Source organism: Scomber japonicus, chromosome 9 (genome assembly GCF_027409825.1).
Source record: "Scomber japonicus isolate fScoJap1 chromosome 9, fScoJap1.pri, whole genome shotgun sequence".
Lineage (NCBI taxonomy): Eukaryota > Metazoa > Chordata > Actinopteri > Scombriformes > Scombridae > Scomber > Scomber japonicus.
Window position 1 is genome coordinate 19,993,894 of NC_070586.1, and position 17,881 is coordinate 20,011,774.

The 17,881-nt window shown below is 37.4% G+C and overlaps 1 protein-coding gene across 1 annotated transcript; it reads right to left on the reverse strand.

The window, feature by feature from the left end:
* Positions 1-101: 101 nt before the first annotated feature.
* lmbrd2a (LMBR1 domain containing 2a) lies at positions 102-10,369 on the reverse strand. Its single transcript, XM_053325268.1, has 18 exons — positions 10,250-10,369; positions 9,014-9,231; positions 8,718-8,827; positions 7,939-8,037; positions 7,638-7,805; positions 5,346-5,556; positions 5,088-5,162; positions 4,874-4,978; positions 4,578-4,758; positions 4,240-4,421; positions 3,925-4,058; positions 3,568-3,673; positions 3,225-3,322; positions 2,869-2,972; positions 2,331-2,377; positions 1,676-1,784; positions 974-1,067; positions 102-840 (listed from the first exon to the last, which is right to left on the reverse strand). The coding sequence occupies exons 2-18, from the start codon at positions 9,185-9,187 to the stop codon at positions 777-779; spliced, it is 2,061 nt and encodes a 686-aa protein (XP_053181243.1). The 5' UTR covers positions 9,188-9,231; positions 10,250-10,369; the 3' UTR covers positions 102-776.
* Positions 10,370-17,881: the final 7,512 nt, after the last annotated feature.

Genomic DNA, 17,881 nt, shown 5'->3' on the forward strand with positions numbered 1-17,881 from the left:
AAACAAGATTATATGTAACCTTTTATGATGAGGAACATTAAACAGTTGACGAGCTTCATGAGACAGTATGTATATGCACTGGTGCATTACATTGAAGTCAGTTATAGTCCAACAGAAGATAAATTGAATGGGTAAAATTATGACATTTTAATGAATTATCATGGTTGACACACAACTGTACACTCTTGAAAAAAATATCTGCTGTACTATAAGCTACATTACAAAAAAGAAAATCACATTGTTGAGTCAATATAATTCAAAGTCCAAAACACAAAATGTCCCACAAGAAACAAGTCAGACAACAGCTTGTTGATGTATATTCCCTTTGAGTACATAAACTGTTTTAATTTTGTTTTTCTTTCAGGCACAGTGATCTATTTAATTTAAAGATGAAATGTATGTCAGACAACAAGAGAACACCAGAATTTCACATATGTCACGTGTGCTACTGTGGGCGCATAAATATGTTGCTAATAAACCAAACAACTGCTCAAAAAATAGTATAATAACACATTTCAAAAGAGGTGGCTGTGTACAAATAGGTCGAGGCTTTGGACAACAAACCTCCCTTTACAGTTACTGATCCCTATATAAACCCCGTACAGAAATCAGCTGGGATATAAAGAGTTACCATTTTCACTCTCAACCATTCGCTGATATATGTCCATGTTTGAAATATCTCATCATCCTCTTTATTTCCTGAGATATTTTTGGGATTCTTTCAGACTTTGCTCAAGAGGATATAGTCCTTGCTTTGCGTCCTCTTCTTCTGTATGTTAAACATCATCAAAGATTCCAGTTTGAGAGGGTGACAGAGACAGGTAACGTCCTCCTGTGCATCTACAGACACAGAGAGACAGTAAGAGACTGAGGTGACCTGTTTGACATAGTGAGCTCTAGCACTGTAGGCCATGTCATTATTAAAACTTCAATAGAACAATACCTTCAATTCAATTTGCAAAAATAAATGTACCTTTTATTTGGTGAACCTTCATCACTGGAATCATCTTGCAGTAAAGCTGTCTGCTGATCCTCTGTGTCTCTATCTCTTCTAGTGACCGTGAAACCTGAAAAGACAAAGAACAATGTACAGTTTACTGTAAGCAAATAGACATTCAGTATATGTTGAGTGATGGTTATAAATGACCATCATTCACAACCGTTATAGGAAATGGTATGTGTGTCCTTGTTAAAAGGTTAAAGTCTGCAGAATCTGGAAATATACATGAAAACCACCATTTATCTTATTTGTTTGACCTGTGTAGAACAACAGATTGGCCTTGCTTGATTTTCTATGACTGATAGATGCTTCATTATGCATGTAGGATAACTTGCTTTGACTTGTGTTTTACAAAGGTGGAAGCTGAGAACAAGTTTCTGTGTGGAAGCACGGGACATAGAGTCAGTAGATGGTGCTCATCCTTCGTTAACCCAATGGACTATCTACTGTGTATGACTGGGGTGCCCTCTGGCTAAGATAGCAGATGTTACGTTTCCTGCATAGGATAGTGGTCAACTATCTATAAACAAACTCTTAAAACTGCCCTGTGCATAAAACACAAAATCATGCCATCCATTAAAATCCTGTTTGAAATGGTTTATTCTTTTAATTTCAGTAGCAAGATTAAGCAACAAAGAAAATATTTTCCGTATAATTGTTTTGTTTAATACCTACCATTTCTTCTGATCTCTGTGACAGGGCTGTTCTGGTTGCCCTTTAACTCGGTGTAACCGCCTCTGGTCCGCCCACCAGTTCCCTGGGCTCCATATCTCTCCCTCCAAGCCTGAAACAGAAAACCAAATACACATATTAAATACCAAGATCTAGTGAGCCAAAAGGTTGGATGGATTTGGGGTTGGATTTTTTTTATTTATTCATTTTTGGTATTTTAGGAGGTTTTTAAAATGTAAAACTGTAAAATACTATGCTTTAAGATACATTTAAAAATCTGCTTTGAATAGTTACTTGTGTCTAAATATTTTTTTTCTCCACAAAAAAAAAAGCTTACCATTTTAAAACCCTAAAAATTGCATCTTCTCTTTCTCCCGCATTGAAAAATCCAGAATCTACTATTGTGCAAATGTTTTTAAAGTCTTCAATTTCCCTCATCGCATTTATGTATGTTTCATACTAGACCCCAGTTTGCTTCCAAACTAGTTACAGTGTGATGTCACAGATCATGGACACGTGTTAAACTTGGATTTAAGTTGACCACAATGAAACTTTGTCTTTCAGCAGATAAGGTGCAAACACTCGTTTAGTGTCAAACTTTGCATGTGTATCATCCTGCACAGTGAGGCTGAGTCATAGTCACAGTCAAATTTCTAACCCATCTTTGAGTTGCTGCATCCTCAGTTTTCTGTCGTTTCCTTCTTTCTACAAAAAAAAAAAGAGCAACATTGTAATACATATTGTTGAAAAGCATGTGCACACACAAATATAGTGAAAAAACAATGTACTTCATATAAATTACTTTCTAATGTGCATCTGCTTAATTTAAACTGAGATGTATATGCCGTAATTCTTGTGCCACATTAGTGAGCACATAGTCAGTGCATGGGTGCCTGTCAAACAGCAGAGACGGATCGAGCGTGCAGGAGAAAATTTTGCTTGTTCAGATTAATATTTTCTGTTCAAAATATAAAATGTGCTTGTGAGAGTCCCACTGCACGCTCAGAAAAGTCTCACTAATGTGGCAAAAAAGTAACACCATAGATGTGACGAAATACTTAGCAACAAGTGTGTGACCACAACAAGTCTGCAATTATTTGTTTCCTCTTTAGAAAAGTAAGTAAAAGAAACAAACAGAGACTGCACCTCTGAACACAAACATTAGAAATAGTGATTCAATGAGCAAATGAAACTACCTCTTCTAATGAGTTCCTTTCCTTCATCCACAAGGTCAGATGTCAAGTCATCGTCAGTAATGTACTGATGGAAGCCCACAAGGTTCAAACAGCGAGAGCCTAGACTACAAAGCCACACAAAATTGCAAAAAATACAGTAAATTCTAGTAATAATATTTACTGCATGTCACATTTAATTTTTGCACTTGTCACTTTCATACATTTCATACACTTAATTTCTTTATCCATAGCACAGTCCACATTTATACCATTTCACAACTATTATGATGCATTCTTTGCATGCTTGCATACTTGGCTAGTAAAAAACAGATGAAAATGAAAATGAATTGATCAACAATGTGTTCCCTTTATCTTACTTGTAAAAAGTGGCAAAGCAGAGCAGCAATATTAGCATGGGATAATAAATGTAGAACCCATCAGATATAAAAGACAGCAGATGCATAGAGCCCATGATCTGACAAAGAAAAACAGACAAATAATATTTTTGTATTACTTTGCTGCACAGAGGATATGACACATCAACATATCATGTTTTTGTGATCAAAGACTGTAAAATGTACTCTAGGCTCTAATCTGTTATGAGTGTAATGCTTGTATGTACAATGTGAGTGTGGATTTCTACATTTCTCTGTATATGTTGATATGTGCATTTGTGAACGTTTGTGTGTGTGTGTGTGTGTGTGTGTGTGTGTAACCCACAGATGTGTAGGATGTCTGTATTCTATCCTGGTGTGAAATGGCGGAGTCCATGTGAATCAGGCCCAGAAAGTTAAGGCACAGGGGAGGAGTCAGACGACAAAACAGCCTGAGCAGAAAAAAACAAACAAGAAGGAAACCAATATCATATCATACAGTGGACTTAACTGTGTTTCATATTTTGAACCTTTTTCACTGGTTACAACAGCTTACTGTAAAAGCTTCCCCTGGTGTAAACAGTTTTCATCATGGAGAAGGAGGAATTAATTTATTCTATTACAATATCTGTGTTTCAGAATGCTGTGCCTTTTACACCTATAATGTGAAACAAATATATTCCTGAGTATATAAGGAACATACATGCCGCTGAACTGCAGGCTGTAAGCATCAGTTTGGTGATGTGGCACCAGGTAGTAGTAGTTGAAAACTCGTATCCTGAACACTGTGGAGTAGACACATACACATAGGAAGAGGATACTGACAAAGCACGCCATCTGGTGGAGAGAAACAGAACAACAGGTGTTTGAATCGATTCAATATTGTTGAGTGTATATCTATTTTCACAGCAAATAAAATAAATAAAAATAGAATGTTTTAATGAGTTCTTGCTTAATCAAACTTTGGCTTCTTGGGTACATGCACTTCTGTGTGCCTCACTAAATACATGCCTCATACCTCTATACAAATGTAGTTGTATTGTTTTTCAGCCATCTGAATAAAGACAGCAAAAAGGGACAAGACTGGGTGCGTGCTGAAGAAAGTGCACTCGGACCAGACCACTACTGCAGAGAGGAGACCCAGGAGGACTGCCAGCAGCTTGTAGAAGCCCCGCCTGAACATACACTCCCAGTACCATTCTGGGGACGACACACATCAATTAAAACAAGAGGAGGTGAGAGGACAAAGTGTTCTGTGGTAATGTAGGGTTGTAAAAGTACCTTAACTTTTTACTTGAGCACAGAATTTTAGTAAATATACTTACTGTGATTTTAAGAGATACTGACTGAACTCACCTACTGTAGGAGTGTAGATGCAGCTATGGATCCAGCCATGGTGTTGTGAAGAGGAGCTGTGGATGAAGTGTCGTGTTGGGCTGCTCTGGCACTTAGCTACGTCTTCAAGATGAAAAGCCTGGTCTAATAAAATCCACCACTGAACCTGGGTCTGACCATGCCTCTGCACTGCAGAAATCACCTGAAAAGCACATGCAAAAGTAGCACATGATTATTAATTCAAATATCAATTAATTGCCTTATTTTTTGCAGCGTTTCCTTTAAAATTACAATGTTATGTTAAAATTAATGATTACTTTTTTATGAAGGTTAACTAGACTTCTTTTGGTGAGAATGATATTCTGTTCACCGCAAGAGCTTTCCACATCACTCCCCATCTGATTTTGGTACTCAGTGGGACACTGGAATGAAAGATGACATTAGAATGAAAACTGCCCCACACAAAGTCACTCTGTAAATCTGTCATTATTAACTTCATCTAATGATCAAATGGCCTGTTGCATTTCTTACCTTTGTCAAAATAGTGTCCACACATTTCCTGAGTGTGTGGTTGTATCTGACAGATGCATGGACAGCTGCCACTTCCTGATGATAAAAAATATTGTAATATCATTATAGTAGAAATAAAAGCCAAAAAAATTGTTTTGTTTTGTATAAAACCCTCTCTGATTCAGCACCTGTTGAATCAAACTCAAAACACTTTTACAGCACAAACTTCCAGGCAAGGTGACGGAGTATCTACAGCTACACATCTTTCCATCTTCTCACCTCCATAACATCTGCTAAGTTCTCCTCAGCCTCTGCCTTCTCAGTGGCCATTTTTGCTGCCTTGAAGTAGGTCTTGGTCAGCAGGTAACCATGGCAAGATGAGAGCCAATAGGAACGTGGGATTTCCACCAAGCCGTAGCCTAGCAACAGCACTAGAAGGAAGAGGCCCCAGGTGTTGGCAGCTGTAATGCCGATTGTCTGGAGCTCTGTCCTAAACAAGTTTTACAAAGAGAGATAATCAATACACAAGCATAATTTCAGCCCAGGAAACAAACCTGTGTGTCTTTGTCACAATCGATTTCCTATCCTGAAATAAACATTGGAAAATGAACATGGCTTTTTTAAGGAAATGGTTTTGTCACATTTTCCCAAATGAAATAGAATTTAAATTAATTAATTTTTCATTCGCAACATTAATTTTTCTTGATAAGAAGCTACCCATCACAGTTCATATTAAATGCAACTGTTCAGCATTATTAACAACAGTTACAACATTGACAGTTCAGTAAAACATAGGCTGTGTCCAGTTTATAAATAAGCACAGATTGGTCTACAGAGAACAATACGCTCCTGTTATTATTTTTCAAACTTTATACTATGTCCCTGTAAGTTCTCAAACTCTAAACATTTCCAACTTCAACATGAATTGGCTCCAAAATGATCCACTAATCTGTCAAAAGTAGCCTCATCCTGTGACCAAATTAATAATCAAAGCTATATGGCACTTACAACAGCCAACATATCAAGGACTCCACATATTATAAAGGTTGACACCTGACTATAGAATAAGTAAATCGGCTGTAATTTGACTTTTTTTCATCACTGTTATGTTAGGACAGCAAGAATCTGGGAGTGGATAAGTGAGAGCTGTGGACCACACAAGTTGTCTCACTCATCAGTTTCAGTCAGCAACCTTTATTTAAAAGAAAAATATTACAGGTTACTGTCTCTGTCCGTCCACAAGGTGGCAGTGATGTACCACAACTCAGACAATACAACATCCCCCTTTCTGTGCGCTGTACTGTACTGCCCAGTCAAATAATTGCCTTTAGGAAGATGTTTGGTTTACTTAACATTCTTATATTTTCTTCCCATTCCTTCTTGTTAGATTGCCAGTCTTTTATAGTAGTCCTTTGTACTATAATCTTGTTTCAACTTGAACTAACAATATGTAATTTTCAACAAAAAAATACTTTCTTTAGATTTTTCCCATTCAGCTGAATAGTATTTTGACTCAACCGTTGTTGAGCTAAAATAGTACCAAAGTAATAGTACCAGTATCAAAGTCCTACAGGTACCTCGGAGGATGGCTAGGCAATTTACAGACATGTTGACAATACAATAGCAAGAATAGCAGAGAAGAAACTGGTGTTTCTGCTGTGGTCTGCGGTTGCCTGTAATCATCTTGACAGTGAAAAATAAATGCTCACACATGACAGTGAAGGCATCGAAGGGCAAAATACATTGTGAAGATATTAGACATAACCTTCAGTGTCTTTCAATGTGCTGTAAGATCATCTGCTTTTGCTTCGTAGCCTCGCCATCCATTTCTGTGTCACAATGCCCACACAAAGGCAACGCAGTGCGAGCTCAATGTCTGCCACTGCATCATCTCCTTCCTAACTTGCATCTTGTCTTGAATTAAATACTGGAGGAAAGCAGATCCATTTTCTGATATACATATTTAATGTTGCATATTTAGATAAATATCCTATAATTAATTGGATGCAATCAGAGTCATAACCCGTCTTAACTATGATCTTAATATTTGAGTAGTATTAAGTGATTTAAAGAAGATATTTTACAGAAACAAAATAATCACACTTGATTAAGCAACTTGATACTGGTCCACTGTATGTGTGTGTGAATGTGGGGGGCGCAAGCCCATACAGATTTTCTGGCCCCAACTTGCTGCTATGCTGGCTAAAAATCATAGCTAAAAATATAGACAATGTATGCTTCAGGTTCACCTTTTGATAACAAAAATAATGTATCACCCCAAATTTGCATTTTGTAATAACAGAAACTGGATTTTTCATGTTTGACTCAATATATGAAAATCTGTAATGAGGAAACAACCCAAATTCTATTTTCAGAACAAAATTAAATGGAAAAGTTTTATTAAGTTTTATTTTTGTTTTTAAGATACAAATATTAATAATTTAAAAAGCCCCATTTTTTGTTTTCAGATTTCCATTTCAGAATAGGAAATCAATTGAGACAAAGGTAATCGGATCGAAACACTACCGCAGTACAAGATAAGCCACAAATGTTATTTTCTGACTGACTTACCATGTGAGTTGCCATTTGGGGTGAGCAGCCACGTAGATGAGTAGAGAGATAAATATAAGGAGGTAGGTACCATAGTAGATTGCATTTTCAATGAGAGCTGTTTTAATCTTCCCAACTCTGGAGAAAGCTCCTGATCGTGCATAAGACTGCATGAAGGGCAACAGCATCCTACCCAGAAAAACAGTAAGGCACAAACATAAAGAAGAGTAAATATACAAAAACACAATTTATTTTACAACATACAGCAGTTATAGTAAAGGTTTAAGTAAGTAAGTGATTGTAAGTATGAGCAGTGTCTCACCAAGTAAGAAACTGAGAAGTCCAATATACAACTCTCCAGAGCACTGGTAGGACACCTTCTGGTATATAACTCCAGGGCTCCTCACACACCTTTGGTACACTGTCGTAAACATGCACAAGTAGAAACAATGTGAGCATATGGTGCATGTGACAGGTGTGCAGTTTTGTAACACAGAGTTACAGAAGTTAGCAGAAGGTTTGCCATACAGTTGGATTTATCAGCTGCAGTACTGTAAAAGACATAAAAAACACAAAAAAGTGTGTAATAAGAGACATCTGAATTATAGCAGAGTACATAGCTGCTTACCACAGTGTACTGGATACTACCACTTGGTGTCACCAAAGACAGAAATACACTTAGGATCTTCAAATTACAAAAAAAAAAAAATCTCACTACTATGAAAACAGTTCACAACCAGGTTTTTGGATCAGAATGGGGCAAAACTTGGACAATAGTAATTTGGGAAAACTGGCCCTTTAAGTTATATGTTGTAAGTCTAAAGCCTTAAAAAAGGTTTTCCAAGCCAGTGAAGAAACACTTTCATCATCATCATCTTCATTCAAATGAACATCTTTTGATTAGTATCATTTATTATTTAATCAACTTGCGTAGTTTAACTACAACAAACTTGAGCAGCTCTGAGCAGCTCAGAGGTTCATAACATAACGTCATAACAAAACAAAAGTTTGTTTTTGTACTTGATTTCATGTTGGCTGGCCGAGGAATCTTGAAGCCAGTAAACAGTGGTTTCAGTACCAATAAATGAAAGCCTTATTTACCTTACAGTTGGATAAAGAGATGAGCTGGCTCCTGTCTTATTAGTGTGTCTTGCTGGAGTTAAAGAAGTCGGGTGGTGTTCATTGTCAAGAACACATTGCTTGTAGATAGTCTGAAAAAGTTTACACAGGCAAAAACACTCACATTACAATGGTACAGGTGAGATGCTAAGAGCAATGTAAAGAAACACAGAGCTCAACCACACTCACACACAGCTCAATGTAAAAATACATGAGCAACACTGGTTAACATGGCTAAAATAAACCTTGTCTTCTACATATCAAACAATCTTTCGTACCGTGCTGACATCGAGTGGCAGGATGAAGACAATGAGGAAGCAGAGATACCAGGACAGCAACGTCCCTAAGAGGACCATCCGCTGCTGCCCCCGCAAATCTCCATAGCGCTGGAGGAGGTAGAGGGCCAAAAGGAAGACGACTACAACCACGACAGCCAGCGCAGCACCACTCATAGTGATGACTGAACAGGCAGACGTCAGGGACTCATGGTGACAGACTGGAGGGGGGCAAAAGACAGACAAAGAGAGATAAACAGAGAGGAACGCATTGGGTGAACTGATTGGATATCAGCTCTTATCTGCTGGATAACAGTATGACCTGAGAACTGGTGAGACACATAATACAACGAAGAAGGTGTGGAATGGACAAATCAGGGATAAAACAGCAGAGACAGAAATGAATGAGGGTAAATTACAGCTAATCATTCTACAAACCATACTGTCTGTTTCTTTCTATAACATCAACATTTTTAGATGTGAAACTTGCATGAGTTGTGTAATCAGTTATAATATAATACAGTGTTTTTCCACCCACATCTAACTACTTTTAAATTGCTGAACCACAACATAACTTTGCCAACATTTAATGCAGATTTGTTTTCACTGTGATGGATTTCAAAGTCCAATCTAATTTCAAGTAATAGTATTATTGAATTTCATGAGGTAAATCAATGGATGGAAACCAAAGATTGTCTAAAATGATATATCCAAAAACCTAAAACTGAATAATACTTGGATCACATTGAAAATGGTCATTGTTTAATATTGGTTCCCACAAACAGTCAGAGGACTAAGATGATAGTACTTTGTTAACTTGAATTTTACATGTCAGATTATCAAAGCAATACTTTTCAGTTTTTCAGGAGGTATAAATGCTAATAGCTTTTTAACTGAAGACTGCTATCATTCTTATCTCATTCATTTATTTGTGACCACCACTAATTCACATTTTATTCATTTCTATGAAAACACAGAGGTTATTATTATCAGCTGCGGTACTGTAAAATATATAAAAAAACACAAAAAACTGTATAATAAAAGACATCTGAATTATAGCAGAGTACATAGCTGCTTACCACAGTGTACTGGATACTACCATAATAGTCGGTGTTTACGTTGTATCGGACAATACGTGCTCCCAGATTGTTGATATCCGCTAGCCCTGATCTTCTTTAAAAACAGCAACAACAAAACTAAACCTATAATTACAACATTAAGAGCTGACGTTAACCTTACCTTTTTATTTTCTTCTCTCTGGCTCAAGCTTGTAAAACAGGTAAACAAGTCTACATTTAGTCACATCATGTTCCTCAGACGTCAAGCCAACTGTACACAACCTTTGAAACGACATTGCGTCACGACGTTAAACGTGCTTTCTGTGGACTAGCGGGGAATTCTGGGTATTGTATGCGACGTCCCAAACTTGAAAAACTTTATCATCTTCCGGCACAGACCATAGACTGTATAAAAGGCACAGACGTGTCTCCATCATGATTTCCTTGGACCCATGCTTACTCATGCAAACCTATAAATTGCAAAATATTCTGACATTAAATGTATATTTGAATTAATAAAAATCAGGCCTATATAGGCTAGTCAAAATTCAAAACACGTTGCAAAAAGAGACAGCGAAATATAATCTTACGTGAATATTTATGATTTTTTTTTAAATAAGAAAGGGGATATTTAGGATGCATTTCAACATGCATTTATTGTTAAGACTGTGTAGCTTGTAGGCTACATGATGTATGTTGTTCATATACCTTTTTTATTATTCTGTTTTGACCATCTATTCTATGTCCATCCATCGATTTGATCATTTTATAGAACAGCAAGAAAATACTACAAACAATATAGTAGCAATGGTGGTGTGACTATACCAGATATTCCTTAAACCACAAAATAGGTTTGCCTATACACTTCAATAAACCAAGTGCTGAAGTAGCTACTGCTGCACTCACAAATCAGTGCATGGCAATCCTGAGGCACACACAGGACAGCTGATTTCAGATTTTTAAAAAAGGGTCATTAATTGAGTGACACAACTTTTCACACTGCAAAAGCCAACATATAATGCACATGACAAATCAACTCCCACAGATAGGCCTATAGCAGCATCACACCACAGTGATGCAAAACATGTTAAACAAACAGCTTATCAAATAAACTTATCCACAATTTATATATATATGTATATGTTACATTATTAGATCACCCAGTCACAACAGATAATACTACTAAATGCACAAACAGAATAATTGTTCGTACCATCAGAGGTGCTCAAAGTCCAAAACCTTCACAAACTCAAAACTTCTGCTTCTGCTACCGCTTCTTTCCCTTTTTTTCCCCCTTTTTTCTGGTTCTGCTTAAAGAAACTTTAAGTAGAACCAGGGTCTAGGTTGGCAGCCATCTTCCTTGACTGGTTGAGTTGAGAGATATTAATGTAGACATATGACTACTACTAATAATAATAGCAGGCATGGGGGTCAAATAGGACCATGCCAGCATGGGGTCCAAAACCATGATCCAAATAAGCTTACAAACCATAACCAGGCTGTCCACGACCCTGATCCACAGGAACCTGTGAGACAAGAAAATACAAACATTCCAAGGAAGACGCCAAGTTAGTAACATGTATTAATGGAACATGAATGCATACAGATGGAGAGAGTGAGGAGGATAGAGGAACTCATTGCATCATCTTAAGTTCCTCTGCAGTCTAGGCCTATAGCAGCATAACTACAGGCTGGCCCAAGGCAAGTCTGGCCAGCACTAACCATAAGCTTTATCAAAAAGGAAAGTTTAAGCCTACTCTTAAATGTAGAGAGGGTGTCTACCTCCCGGACCCAAAGTGGAAGATGGTTCCACAGGAGAGGAGCCTGTTAACTGAAAGCTCTGTCTCCCATTCTACTTTTGGAGACCCTTGGAACCACAAGCAAGCCTGCATGCTGGGAGTGCAGTGTTCTTTTGGGGTAATAGGGTACTCTGAACTCTTTAAGATATGATGGTGCCTGACCATTAAGGGCTTTATAGGTGTGGAGAAGGATTTCAAATTGTACCCTGGATTTTACAGGGAGCTAGTGCAGAGAAGCTCATATGGGAGAAATATGATCTCTTTTTCTAGTTTTTGTCAGTACATGTTTAGCTGCATTCTGGATCAGCCAGAGAGTCTTTGGAGACTTGTTAGGGAAGCCTGATAATAATGAATTCTGCAGTGTTATGTAAGTGAAAAAAGCACTCCTTGAAATCTGTTTTATGTTGGAGTTACAGGACATATCCTGATGGTCATCCAGGTCTGTATGGCCTTAAGGCATGCTTGGAGCTTAGCTAACTGATTTGTTTTATCTGGCTTCATTTATGAATATAATTTGGTATTATCCGCATAACAATTAAACTTTGTGGAGTCCTTCTAAATAATATTAACTACAGGAAGCATGTATAAGGTGAATAGTATTGGTCCAAGCACTGAACCTTGAGGGACTCCATGTCAAACCTTTGCGTGCATGGAGGATTCATCATTAACATGTAACTGAAATCGAATCTGATAAATAGGAGTTGAAACCAGCTTAATGCAGTTCCTTTAAAGCCAATTAAATGTTCCAGTCTCTGTAATAGGATGTGATGGTCCATGGTGTCAAATGTGGGAAAAACATCTAACAAGGCAAGTACAGAGAAGTACAGATTGCATTGGTCCCTTTGACCAATGCAATTAGGAGGTTGTTTGTAACTTTCAGCAGTGCTGTCTGTGCTATGGTATGCTCTAAATCCAGACTGAAAATCCTCAAATAAACAATTGTTACATACAACATTACTATAACTACTTTAAAGGACTGATTGATTGTAATGTCCTCTAACAGAAATAAAATGTAATTTCGGGCTATAGCTGAAATTGATTGACTTATGACTTATGACATAAGTCAAAAACATATATTTAGCATATATTTTATCAAACTGACTTCACTTAAAATATGAGTACGAAGAGTATTTGAACAATTTAGATTTAAACATTTACAACGTAAATGACACAATTATGCAGGTTTTCAGTTGTATATTATTATGTTTTATCATCTGAAAACAGATTCACACACATTAGCATACATAAAATACATCATTGATTTGCACAGGCTTACAGAGACCTGGCAAACTCAGTTGCCTGCAGATGTAAACTAGCAAAACATTTGGAATCTTGACTCGCTGCACATAGCAGAAGATTGCTGTCTTGGTGACTCTATGCTTACCATTGTGTTCACATTCAGCTCTCTGAAACCAATAAAAATCCAATCATGTTCTGACACACTTTTATCCAATAAAAATGTCTCATCTTGTACAGTGTTTATCAACAACTCTTCACACTCATTTAGTGTTACACATTGACCCAGAATATTCAGTTTATAAGTGCTGCCTGCAACAGCACTCTGTCTGGAGAAGTTATAGTTTACAATAAGCCCTTAGCTTCAAATGAACTAATCAAGCATGATACACTGCATCACAATGGCAGGACAATATATTTATGTATTGTTAACAAGCTACAACAACCAAGTCCATCCTTATGAATAATTCAGGAAATTAACGTATAGATGTGAAGTTGTGGAGGCAAGCTCTTTAAGCTTACTTTTTCCTTAAAATTAATCAAAAGGAATGGTGTGACAGTGCTGTCTCCTTTTCTGTCACTCTTAAATATCCACTGTGTCTTAGAAGTAAAGTGGCCACTTTGCACTCCTAAAATTCATTGGCTGTGGTAGAAAGTGTTGGTTTTCCCTCTGAGACGGAATGCTCTCCTGCTGGTGAGGTTGAAAAATGTTTGGGAGAAATGCAGGAAAAGGCAACAAAGGACAAAAACCATATTTAATCCTTTTTAGATGTGGTGAAACATCCACACATATGGGTCGTCAGAATACAGCGGGCCCAGTACATTGAAGCACACACCTCTGTGTTCCAGTAAAAAGTCCAACTGGCCCAGCAGGTCCAGACACAAATGTTCCACAAGATTCAGACAAATAGACCAGTCTTCAACTGCTGTGGACACACCAAGCGCATCCAACCAAATTGACCCAAAAATGTCCAGAGATTCTGGCCAATCCTCTAGAAAATCATCCACCAGCTCCATCTGGTTTAAAATGTGTTTAAAGTTTACATATACACAAGTAAAAAATAATTTTCATATCATTAAGCTCAGTGTAGAGAAGTAGTCCATTCCTACTGGCTGAGCTGTACCATTTACAGCCTCTGATTTTACTCCTCTCTGTTTCTCTTTCTCCGTCTTGTTTCTGCTGTGATCGGCTAATTGGACTGATCCATACAGTTACAGTGCAGATAAAACCGACCAGCACTGACTAGCACTGCTTAGCGAGGCCATCTGTCAGCCTACATTCTCACCATCTCTCTCTCTCTCTCTCTCTCTCTCTCTCTCTCTCTCTCTCTCTCTCTCTCTCTCTCTCTCTCTCTCTCTCTCTCTCCTCTCGGATTAGTGTAACAAGCCATATGGCCATTCAGGCCATTTTGTTTCCTCAGTATTCTCATTGATTAGGCTGTGAGAGTGGAATCAATCCCTCGTTTATTGCAGAATATAGATGATCCTGTTTTTTAGATCATTACAACTACTTTTTTTAGAGCATTACAACTAGATTGAGCCTTTATTTGTATTCCTACAGATCTACAGTCAGACTTCACACATCCAGCACACAGAGATTGTAGGAGCCATATTGATACTTGTAAAGTTTTAGTAGTTTTCCTTTAAACATTTTGTAATGCTCCTTTAAGTACATGATGACATCACCGCCCCCTAAGCAGACTAGGTTAAGCAGCAAAAGGAGCTACACAGTTTTTGACCGTACAATAGAGAAGAATCTTGTAACTTTATTTTCATTTTTTAAGTAAAGTTTTTTTCATGAACAGAAGTTACTGCCTCGGAAGATTCTTGTCTGTCAAGCTTAAAAGCCAAGAGGACTACTTAATAGTGGTGGTAAAGCGCATTGAGAAAAGATTGCCGCTACAGAGATGGTCCCCATTTAAAAGGAACTTCTGGAATCTGGCACTGAAGCTGTTTCTGTTATTATTAGCTTGTCTTTTAAGTAAACTGTTACTAACAGGAGTGGTGGCACTGAACATAGCGTTTCTTTTATATTATACAGTTGTCACCACTAGATGGAGGTAATGAATATGTCCTTAAACGTTATTACACAATTCAACAGGAGGAGGTAAATTTGTGAGACCAGATATAATACCTTCATATACCTGAATTTATGGAAGACTTTTAAGTTTCAGGTTTATTTTTTATTTATCATTTCAGTAGCTGAAAAGATATATATAATGTCTTTCAGGACCAGGTTGTAAAAACAGACATATCAATCTATTCTTAAGTCAAGTGAGTTTTTATTTATTTAGCTAACTTTATGTGGTGATAAATCATAAAGTTACCTCAAGAGGCTTTACAATATGTACATAAAAAAAATCCTTTATCATAGACCCTCAATTCAAGACTTTGAAAACTGTGCCCCCCCCCCAAAAAAAAACCTTTAACAGCAGAAAAAACATGTTTTAATAGACAATAACCTCTATCAAGGCATGTCATCCATCAGAAATAAACAATACTTTAATGCACAAAAAGTGCAGAAGTTCAGACCCAGAGCTGTTGAGACTGAAACCACCCTATGATAAGATGAGATACTAGCCGTCTCTCCTTCATGCTATTGTCTTCTCTTTTTAATTCTACTGTCATTTATCACTTTAATCCTTTATTAACAGATGAGATGAGCCTCTTCGACTAGTTGTTTACTACACAAAAAAGAGGGTGTCATATTTTATTCTTTGAGGAGCGAATGCATCCTCAAAACACATTTTACAAAGACTCGGTTGGGTTTCTGGTCACTCCCCTTAGCACCAGAGTGCACAGATAACTTGGTAACCCTAAACCATGCGCCAAAACTTTGAGCTATCTGAAGTACACTGTACTGCATTTTAGGTATAGTTACAGTCCTTTCAGTAATACATGATTGTTGTTTTTTTTTTGTTTTGTTTTTTGCTGCAATTATGTTTGTTTGTTTTTAAGAAGGAATTAAAGCACACTTTAGACTTGTCAAAGCACAGGTCTGACTAATAATGTAATGATGACTCACTTTAATTTAGGTGTGTCACACTTTATTTCATGGGTCTATAATTTTGTAATAACTCATTATGAAATGCAATGTGGTGTTAATTATAGGGGAAACAGAATGGAGACAAAAGGTGGATTTTATCTATTTTTGATTCAGAATTTTGTGAGTTGTGTTGAGACTTAAAGCAACTTTCAGAGGAATTTTGTTGAAGGAGCTGCTCCATTTAATGTGGTGTGGGGGTTGGGTTGGGAATTTATGACCTCAGCATTTCTAAAATCGTGGCTATGGCCATGTTCACAAGCAATGACTGGCTCTATTTTATCTTGTAACTCAGTTATCAGATTCTCCTGTGATGACAGATATTAGATTACTCGAGTTTAGGATTTAATTAGATTACATGTTGAACTATGTTAGTTTGGTCACGAAGTGTTGTGGTGAAGCAAAAGTTCAGGATCAATCAGCATCAGATGGACACTCATTTCAAAATCTGGATCTATTTCCTCTTGTATTTATTTTGCCCCTTTTTTCTTGTGATCGCAACTTTATTTTCTTGTTTTTCTCATTATATAAATGGTATGAAAGTGTGTTATTGTAGATATTGCAAATTGTTGCACATGAGATAGAAGGTAAATGGGATTATGTATTAATACAGATGAGATCAGAGAAGAACTGAAGGGAAATTCACACCTACTCTAGTAACACGGAGTGGACATCAAATTGAGGAAGAGAAGCTGCACAGTCATAACACTAATACAATCTTTATTTTCACTGCTATGCTCGTGAAAAAGGCTAAATGTGCTGAAACATAAAACAAATTTCCCCTCTTTCGTTGGATGATTGATCAGCCTGTGACATTAGTAAGATATGACACATGCAAATATTGCAACTACAATTATTCACCTAATTGTCATGAGTATGAGAAAAAAATATAATTATCTTTTGATAATGACATAATGGACTTGTGGTCCCAAAATACAAGTTGAAGTTATTTTGAGATAAAAGATACTGCACACCCCTGAACCTACAGTATTTCTTGTTATCTTATTTCTGAATTAGTACTATACAGTTGTTAATCTTACATTTCAAAGAACACAAGAGGACAATTTTCAACCATTTCACTTTCATCAACAGTGCAGTACCAATGTCATCCATGAAGCAAAGACACAGGTGACACTTATTTAAGGTAAATAACATCAGACCTCACAGGGCAATCAGATGGCAGCCAATCTAGTTCTATCATTTCAAGAAGACACTTAAAAATGTGTGCACAGTCTACCAAATGTTCAAATGTCCATGAAAACTCATCATGTATTTCAACTATTACTTTGTGTCTCTTTTGCTCTTTTCTCACACATCAGAAGGGATTCAATGTCAGTGAGCTGGGGAAGTTTGTTTTCCTGTGTGGTAAAATGCTTCGGAGCCCAGTCTGCTACAGTTACAAAGTGTCTAGACTTCCTCTGTCTCTTCCGTTGCTCGCTCTCTTTCTTTGTCCACTCTCTCTCTCTGGTTCTCCTTAGAGTTCAGCTCTCATCCTCTTACCCATGTTTTTAGCATCTGCTCTGCTACGCCCCCGCCATCCCCACAACTGCTGCCACCATCGCTCCCCTCCCTCTCCACATCCAGACAACGAGCCACCGGGACCCCGTCCAGGGTGGCCTCATTCAGATCAGTGAGAAATGGTGTGTGAAAAGCCATCGTCTCCCATCGTGCTCATTGAACAACAGTTACGAGTGCGCTGAGATCCCTGGGTTTGAAGTCTGTATCATTTGATCCA